The 9,538-nt window shown below is 37.6% G+C and overlaps 2 protein-coding genes across 2 annotated transcripts; one reads left to right on the forward strand and one right to left on the reverse strand.

Moving 5' to 3' along the window:
- The first annotated feature begins 1,235 nt into the window (after nt 1–1,235).
- Nucleotides 1,236–4,430, forward strand: LOC113718490 (protein FAR1-RELATED SEQUENCE 5-like). Its single transcript, XM_027243392.2, has 4 exons — nt 1,236–1,457; nt 1,731–3,072; nt 3,203–3,848; nt 3,930–4,430. Exons 2-4 carry the CDS (start codon nt 1,764–1,766, stop codon nt 4,231–4,233), a joined length of 2,259 nt encoding a protein of 752 aa, XP_027099193.2. The 5' UTR covers nt 1,236–1,457; nt 1,731–1,763; the 3' UTR covers nt 4,234–4,430.
- Nucleotides 4,431–8,180: 3,750 nt separating this feature from the next.
- On the reverse strand, nt 8,181–9,278 carry LOC140021376 (uncharacterized). The gene has a single exon (XM_072072136.1). The coding sequence runs from the start codon at nt 9,276–9,278 to the stop codon at nt 8,181–8,183; it is 1,098 nt and encodes a 365-aa protein (XP_071928237.1).
- Nucleotides 9,279–9,538: the final 260 nt, after the last annotated feature.

The raw sequence follows: 9,538 nt of genomic DNA on the forward strand, positions 1-9,538 counted from the left end.
CCCTCCCCTCGCCACCATCTTTGCCCCTTCCTCCTCTGCCCAGCCACCTCCCGTCTCCCCTGTTCCCCTTCCCGCTTCTCACCATCTTTCTTTTCTTTCTTTTTTTTTGACAGAGAGGTGGGGGAGGAATGGGGTAGACGCAGAGACAAAAAAAAAAAAGACGAGGGGAGGATGGCAGGGGAGGAAGAGGGGGAGAGGGAAAAAAGGGGGGGAAAAAAAAGAAGACCAGGCGCATCTCCATAGCCATCAAGAAGCCAGGGACGAAACGGTGGTGGTGGGTTGGGATGGGGGTGGAAGAAGAAAAAAAGGGAAGGGAATTTTTTTTGTGTGTTGAATTTTTTTTTTTTTTTTGTATTTTTGATATTTTGTAGTGTGTAGGTAAAAAACTTTAAGAAAGTTTTTTGGGGTTCCTGTAGCAAAAGTTGTTAAAAAACTTGCAGGTAAAAAACTTGTCTAAAAAACTAGCTTCCAAACAGGCCCAAAGTTTTATACAAACACTCAAAAAACTCACCTTCCAAACGAGGCCATAATTTAAGACCCTTTAACTCCTTGCTAGACTCCGCATGATGTAAGACTCCATCGTTATTCACTAGACTCTGTAATGCTCTGTAATGCTGTAGTAAATTTCTCTGACACCATACATGCACTAATTTTCGCTACTGCTTACATGCATTTGTCTGTCCTTTTGTATTGCCAAACTAGACCCCGTTTGACAAGTGAGTTTTTTAGATGTTTGTCTAAAATTTTACTGTAACTTACTGTAGAAATTTTTAAAAAAATTTTTAAAGTGTGTTTTTTTAAAATATTTTGAAGCGTATAGTTTAAGAATTTTGAAAAGTTTTTTAAGGTTACTGTAGCTAAAGTTTTTAAAAAACTTATAGCAAACAAATTTGGCAAAAATCTTGGTTGCCAAACGACTCAAGTTTTTGTTAGACTCTACAGAATGTAAGATTCCTTAGGTCTCCTTTAGACTCTATAAATTTGCGGTAATTTTCGCTAACACCGTGCATGCATTAATTTGCTCTCCTACCGTATATGCATTTGTCTCGGTCTTTTCATACTATCAAACATAATGTAAGACTCCTTAGGTTTTCGCTAGACTCTACAAAATGTAAAACTTCAGAGCAGTGATGGAGCCAGGATTTTTTTCTTGGGGAGCGAAAATTTTTTCGAATAAAATTATTTTAGTATGTTATGTTCAAAATAATTTTCATCTATTTAAATATAGAGTTAATCTTTCCTACACCGTCAGTGTAAACCTATTTTACACTGACGGCTCACCATATTGCGCCACCTCATTAATGAAAATTGGCAACCTGTTATAACCTGTAACCATTACCTATTATCAAATAAAAATAGGTTATTCACCTCTTTTTCTGCCTCTTCCTTCTCTTTCTATTGTATTCTCGATTTGCAACCAAATTCCTCCGCTGATCAACTCAAAATTGGGATCACAGGTTAGACTTCTTTAATCTCTCTCTCTCTTTTTTATATGTATGATGTCTTTTATAAACCCACTTTTACTTAATTTTTACAAAGTGTAAACCCTAATTCAATATTTGTTCAAGAATCGATTTTGTAGTATAAAAGAAAGATGAAATAAATATGTCAAAAAATAAGAAAAATTAACTAAGTTCCTCTTTATATTGCAAAATCTATTTTGAATATTTCAAGAGTGGTAGTTTTAATTGTCATGTTTATTGACAATTGTGTGAAACTTGTGTCTCTAGTTTGGTATTGTGGTTGCATCTTTCGGAAAAACAATGGGTACTGAATGTCGTATGGAACGTGAACTTGGTATTGAATGTCCTATGGAACAAGATCAATTTGACCATGACGCTGCACATGGATCTATGCCTGAAGATTCTACTAGTGAACAGATTGAACCTAGAAAAGAGGTGAACTTATATGTTGGAATGGAATTTGAATCATTGGATGATGCCTTTAAGTGTTACTCTAACTATGCACACAATAAAGGTTTTAGTGTGCGAAGAAATCGTATCACGAAATCAAGGAGCGATAAATCGATAATTGGACAAGAATTTGTTTGTTCCAAAGAAGGATTTCGCTCCAAAAAAGATTCTAAAGCTGATATGCCACGGGATAAAACAAGACAAGGATGCAAAGCATTGGTGTATGTATCCCAAAAGGAAGAGGGTAAGTGGATTATTGCTAGACTTGTTTTAGAACATAATCATGTACTTGCCTCTCCTTATAGCAAAAAATTTTTACGTTCAAAAAGGAAAAAAAGTGTGGCCCAAAAGAATTTGATTGATATGCTAGACCAATCTGGTGTTCGCCCAAGCAAGATTGTCTCTGTTTTAGCAACTCAAGTTGGGGGAATTGGAAACTTGAATGTCACTGATCATGATGTTTGTAACTATTTGAGTACAAAAAGACACAAGGAACTAGAAAAAGGAGATGCACAGTTAATGCTGCAATATTTTCAGAAGCGACAATCTGAGAATCCTGGTTTCTTTTATGCCATTCAAGTAGATATAGAGGGTCGCCTTGCTAATTGTTTTTGGGCTGATGCTAAGTCAAGGTCATTATATAAACACTTTGGTGATGTGGTTACATTTGACCCTACATACCTGACAAATAAATATAAGATGCCTTTTGTTCCATTAACTGGAGTTAATCATCATTACCAGTCAATTTTGTTTGGAGGTGCTCTGCTTTGGGATGAAACCGAAGAATCGTTTGTTTGGTTGTTGCAAACTTGGTTAGAAGCAATGCTTGGGTGCCCTCCTAAAACTGTCATTACAGACCAAGACACTGCGATAACAAATGCTGTTGCTAGAGTTTTACCTCATAGTACACATCATTTTTGTATGTGGCATATTGAGAAAAAATTTCCAGAGACACTTAGCCATATTTATCACCAAAACAATGATTTCAAGTATCATTTCTCAAAATGCATTCATGACACTATCACTCCAGAAGAGTTTGAAATGGCTTGGACTGAGTTAATTGAGAAGTACAAGTTGCAAAATAATACATGGATACAAAAGGTATATTCAATTCGTGAAAGATGGGTTCCTGCTTTTGTGCGTGCTAGTTTTTGCGCAGGTATGTACCTTATTCTTTCTTGGTTAAAAAAATAAAATTTGACTTAGACTTTAAATCTTAGGATAGTGATAATTAATTTTTTTTATTATATAATTATTTACTTTTGTGTAATTGCTACTGTTTTGTCCAGGTATGTCAACTACCCAAAGAAGTGAGAGTATGAATAAGTTTTTCAAAGACTATCTGAATTCTAGCACAGCTATGAGTAAATTTGTGACTCAATATGATAGGGCTATTGAGGCAAGGTATGATAAAGAAAAAGAAAAAAATTTTAAGACAAAGAATACGAAACCAATTTTGAAAACTCTGTACCCTATGGAAGTTGAAGCAGCCAAAGTGTATACACGAAAAATTTTCAGAATGTTTCAAGATGAATTACTGGAATCCCAGAAATATGTTTCTGAGAAAATAACTATGAAAGATGGAGTTTACAAATATAGGGTACATGAGTGTCAAAAGGAATTTCCCTCATATATTGTAATTCTAAATATTGTTGAACAAAAAGTTGAGTGCTCTTGTCACAAGTTTGAATTTGTGGGGATTCTTTGTAAACATGCGCTGATGGTGTTTATAAAGAAACAAATTCATTCACTTCCAATGCATTATTTGTTGGATCGTTGGACAATGAGTGCTATTTGTGGACGAGATGAGGGGGATTTTTCTGAAAAACTTCACCAAGCTGAGCCGCTAAGAAATTCAAGCATGTGGTTTAATGATATAATGGTTCGTTCACTTGGCATTTCAGAGAAAGCTTCAAGATCTGCAAAACACCACAGGTTTGTATAGTACCTCTACTTTTTTTTTTAAAATGACATTGAAATTTTTAACCTGATTTGACACCATACTCAATATTGCAGAGTTGCACTTCAAGGGTTGCAAGCATTATCTGACAAACTTGATGATTTGCCCTACGAAAATGAGCAAGACAGTAGTTTATCTATTTCTCAAGTTGACTCACATTCTGAAATTCATGATCCCACTCAAGGTCAAACATCTCAGAAGAGTATAACTCTATTCAATCCCGTGACAGTTGCATCAAAAGGGCGTCCTCGCACCTTACGGATGAAGGGTGGTTTAGAAAAGTCTCGTAAAATTAATAAATGCTCTTGTTGCAAAGAGAAGGGGCACAATAGAAGTACGTGTCCCAAAGTAAAGAATTGAGTGGACTGTTAAGAGCAATAAATGCTCTTGTTTAGAGCCTGGTAGTTTGATGAATTATCTTTTCATTCATTCACGTGTACTGTTTAGATGTTTAGATTACTTTACTAGAATGATAGTTTGTTATCAAGTTTGCTTGTCCAAGTTCAGATTACTTAAGTAGAGTGATAGTTTGATGTATTTATCTTTTCATTGATACATGTTCACTTGTCCACTTCAAATATTTGACCAGAATATTTGTCCACTTTAAGTGACTTGACCAGAATGTTAGTTTTAACTAGAATGTCATTATATTGTTATATTTATCTAGAATGTCATTATATTGTTATATTTATATTCAAAACAGATTTAATAAGAATTTCCACTAGCATGGCTGGAATCGACCTACACTATAATTTTGCAATATAAAGAGGAACTTAGTTAATTTTTCTTATTTTTTGACATATTTATTTCATCTTTCTTTTATACTACAAAATCGATTCTTGAACAAATATTGAATTAGGGTTTACACTTTGTAAAAATTAAGTAAAAGTGGGTTTATAAAAGACATCATACATATAAAAAAGAGAGAGAGAGATTAAAGAAGTCTAACCTGTGATCCCAATTTTGAGTTGATCAGCGGAGGAATTTGGTTGCAAATCGAGAATACAATAGAAAGAGAAGGAAGAGGCAGAAAAAGAGGTGAATAACCTATTTTTATTTGATAATAGGTAATGGTTACAGGTTATAACAGGTTGCCAATTTTCATTAATGAGGTGGCGCAATATGGTGAGCCGTCAGTGTAAAATAGGTTTACACTGACGGTGTAGGAAAGATTAACTCGCAACTTTGTCTTATACATATATATATATATATATATATATATATATATATATATATATATATATATTTACGAAAACGTTAAAACTTGTATTGAAATCAAAGCAAGCTATACAACTTGAGCAACGGCCCATGCGGAGCTTTACAATTGTGTCATTCGACACTGAGGACTTAGATATTCCTCATCTTGCACTAAAGTAGTAGCATACATGCTAATTCTTCTACCTAAACCATTACACTGATTGCCAGCCAAGCTAAATGAGCAATTCATAAACAAAGCTTTCAACATGTGGATATCCTCTAGATGAGCAAAAAGTCTGATATCACTAGTCTTGTTTATTCTCAAAAGTCGCAGCATCTGAAGGGAAGGAACCAGCAAATTTACCTCTGCCCAAGGCAATTGTCTTACCTTGACCAACGCTAACTTGATTGCTGTAGCGTAGTCCAGCAATGTGTCTCCTGAACTTCTGTCCGTCAAGGCCCATGCTGCATGCACATTAGTTCCTTGTTGAGCCACTATGCCTATACCTAATGGCTTCCCTTCGTTTGGATGACTGATGTCCACTGTAACGAGCATCATGTTACTGTCCGCACTACCGTTCTGCTGCTCTTCCATCCTTGCCGTTGTTTCTGGATTGCTCATTTGCTGTTGTCCACGGAGCACTTCAATGTATTCGATCCATTCGAAGTGAGCTTTCTGTACAATTTCAAAAGGGTGACGACATCTATTGTTAAAAATCTTCTCATTCCTGGCTTTCCAAACTTGCCAAAGAATGTTCACAGTAAGAGCCTGGTGCTGAGCTCCTTCTTTCCTACTTGTTGCCTCCATGAATCCACTCCACCATTTGTTGAAGTTCCCTCTGTGGTCAGCAATGCCATCCCACTGTATTGGTGCCAACCCCCATACCTGCAGAGCCTGAGTACAAAAGAAGAACAGATGTTCTATTGTCTCCTCACCATCTCCACATACTTGGCAAATAGGTTCCCCCATTCTAGTTCTGTAATATAGTATCTCATTCACTGGTAACAATCTGTTTAGGCGTTTCCACAAAAAGTGCTTCAGTTTGCCTTTGATGTTCAAGTTCCACATCTTCTTCCAATCTTTTTCCCCCTGGCCATGTATACTTGTTTCCCCTTGCTCTCGGTTGTCCTGTTGCTGAATATGTTCCCCTTTGCTGAACAGGTTGTATGCTGATTTGACCGAGTAAAATCCATTGTTACCTGCAACCCAATAGCTGCAGTCAGCTCTTCCTGCCAAGCTTATTGGAATCTTTAGGATTTCCTCCGCATCTTTGCTGCTGAAAATTCTAAAAACCAGGTGTCGGTTCCACCTGAAGTTTACTATCATTTCCTCCACTCTTTGTAGACAACAACTTTGGGACTTTAGAGCATATGGTTTCCCTTCTTTGGTATTTGGAATCCACCTATCCTCCCAAATATTTGTACTCTTTCCATCCCCAATTTTCCTCCAGATGCCCCTTCCCACAGCTTCCCTAACACTGGCTATGTTTTTCCAAAACCATGAAGCAGTTTGACTGATCTTGCAAAGAAATAATGACTTGTCTGGATAGTACTTAGCCTTCAGAACCTTGCTTATGAGTAGATTAAGACATGTGACAAACCTCCAAATTTGTCTACCCAGCAGAGCTTTATTGAAATTTTGCAAGTCTCTGAACCCCAGTCCCCCACTACATTTGTTCTTAGTGAGTTTTGTCCAGGAGCACCAATGTATTTTTCTTCTTCCATTGTCTTCTCCCCACCAGAATCCAGCCATCATAGCACTAATATCCTTACATAGCCTGCCCGGGAGTTTGAAACATGACATAGCGTGACGGCTTTGAGCAATACCTCCTTCCCAGCATTACTTAGCATTTTGTTTTTCCAGTTGCCCATTCGTCTTTGGCAATTGTTCCTAATGAAGCCAAACAGTTGCTCTTTTGACCACGTTATGACCATGGTAACCCAAGGTATTTTTCTTGGTTCACCATTTGGATATTTCCCAACTTTCTGCACACTTCATCTTTTACCACCTGAGGGACATTCTTGCTAAAAAACACAGATGATTTGTCATAATTTACAACCTGACCGGAGCCTTGTTCATAAGTTGCTAACACTGTCATGATCTCTTCAGCTTGATCCGGACTTGCTTTGCAGAAAACCAACGTATCATCAGCAAAAAATAGATGGGATATTGAAGGACCCCGTCTACTAATCCTAACCCCTGTAATCAGCTTCATCTCTTCAGCCCTTCTCAGTAGGTTAGATAGACCTTCTGAACATAATAGAAACAAATAAGGGGAAAGAGGATCCCACTGCCTTATACCTCTCATAGGAATGACATAACCTCTCTGCTCACCATTAATATTGAAAGAATACGAGACCGTTGATAAGCATTGCCTTATCCAAATAAGCCATGTCTCAGAGAAACCCATTTTCTGCATGATAACACTTAAGAATTTCCACTCCACCCTATCATAAGCTTTGGACATGTCAAGTTTTAATACCATACAACCAACGGGTCCTTGTCTTTTGTTTTTCATATAGTGGAGGTATTCATGGGACACTATGACATTATCTAGAATTTGTCTCCCTGGGACAAAAGCTGCTTGATTCTTACTAATGCAACAATGCAGAATTGGTTTGAGTCTATTTGCAAGCACTTTGGAAATGATTTTATAAAGGACATTGCACAGGCTTATGGGTCTATAGTGCTTGAGATTAAAAGGCATGTCAATCTTAGGGATCAAAGAGACAACTGTGTGGTTTAAGGACTTAAGCATGAAACTTGAATGGAAGCAGCTTTGGATTGCTGGAATGACATCAGATTTAATAAGATTCCAGAATTTTTGGAAAAACAAGGGTGTCATTCCATCAGGACCAGGAGCTTTGTTTGGATGCATGGAGAAGAGTGCAGTTTTAATCTCAGATTCAGAGACAGCTCTAGTCAATTTAGCATTCATATGATTAGTGATTGAGTTTGGTATACCCCTCAGAATATTATCACGACCCTTAGACCCTTGACTATTAAAAAGCTGTTGGTAGTAGCTAGTCACTTCCTCTCCTATTTCATTTTCTGACAGTGTCCAGGTCCCATCATCTCTTTGTATGTTGGACATCCTATTCCTACACCTTCAACCTTTAACACTAGCATGGAAGAACCGTGTATTTTTGTCACCCTCCTTCAACCAAGTCACTCTTGACTTTTGAGACCAGTACAATTCCTCATTAGAATACGCTTGCTTGAGTTGACGTTTCAGTTCATCCATACCTCCTTTAGTAAAATCAGGTGAGTGTTTTAATCTCTCCATATTGGCCTTAATTCTATCTAACACTTTCCTAGAGTTATTCTGGAAGTTGTTTTTCCATTTTAATAAAGCCACTCTACAATTAGAAATTTTCCTAGTGACTTTGTACATTTTGGAACCTTCCACATCCACTCCCCATGCCTCCTTAATTTCCCGATCAATCCCTTCTCTCCTAATCCACCTTTTGTCAAAGATGAACTTTTTCCTTCTTTTATTCTCTGCAGGTTCAATATCTACCACAAGCATACTATGATCAGAGCTATAGTTGTCTATATGCTTACACCTTGTATTGTCAAAACTCTGGAACCATGTGGAAGTACACAACATTCTGTCCAACCTTTGTTTAATTTCCCCTTCATTTTCCCAGTTATTGCACCAAGTCCATGGATTCCCATCAAAACCTACATCAACCAGCTCATTATCATCAATAAATTGCTTAAAGTCTCTAAACGACCACTCGTCTCTTCTCCTACCTCCCCACTTCTCATCATTTGACACAATGTCATTAAAGTCTCCTGCAACTATCCATCTTTGTCCCCACAGCCGTTTCCTAGCATTCAGCACTTGCCACTGATTCTTCCTAACTGCGGCATCACAGCTAGCATAGATGCCAATCAGCCACCAGTCAATTTGCTTGCTACGGTCCACTATGTGAGCTTCAATGGTGAAAGCAGTCTTATTTACAGCTATAACATTCACCTCTTGCTTCCAAAAAAGAGCCATACCACCTGACCTATGCATAGAGTCGACTACCACACTATGATCAAAACGCAATCTACTCCTAGCACGCTCCATAAACTGCTCCCTATTTTTAGTTTCACACAAAAAAATCATATGAGGGGAGAGGAGGTTGCAAACCTCCCTCAACTGGGGAATTGTCAAGGGTCTCCCTGCTCCTTGACAATTCCACACCAAAACCCTCATTACACACTTGGGGACCCACTAAGGCTGGTCCCCCTCCCTCCATCAACAACATCTAGTCTGATTTCCAGCGAATAATCAAGTTTATTCTTTTTAGATGTCAACATGTCGTGTATAACATCTTCCATCTCAGCATCTTCCTGGTAAATCTTTCTCTTTCCTCTGGTCTCCATTTTCCTAGAGGTACCATCAAGTTCATCTACCGGATTCCTAATCCTACTAGGAGGTTTGAGCTGTCTTCTAATCCTCTTGCTTATTTTGTG

The sequence above is a fragment of the Coffea arabica genome, chromosome 11e, assembly GCF_036785885.1.
Source record: "Coffea arabica cultivar ET-39 chromosome 11e, Coffea Arabica ET-39 HiFi, whole genome shotgun sequence".
In the NCBI taxonomy this organism is placed as follows: Eukaryota; Viridiplantae; Streptophyta; class Magnoliopsida; order Gentianales; family Rubiaceae; genus Coffea; species Coffea arabica.

Bases quoted from the DNA above. Each gene is read 5' to 3' on its own strand.
- LOC140021376 (XM_072072136.1), bottom strand. From the start codon at position 9,278: ATGAGGGTTTTGGTGTGGAATTGTCAAGGAGCAGGGAGACCCTTGACA.
- LOC113718490 (XM_027243392.2), top strand. From the start codon at position 1,764: ATGGGTACTGAATGTCGTATGGAACGTGAACTTGGTATTGAATGTCCT. The intron at 3,073-3,202 runs GTATGTACCTTA...TGTTTTGTCCAG, and splicing joins GCGTGCTAGTTTTTGCGCAG to GTATGTCAACTACCCAAAGA. The intron at 3,849-3,929 runs GTTTGTATAGTA...TCAATATTGCAG, and splicing joins AGATCTGCAAAACACCACAG to AGTTGCACTTCAAGGGTTGC.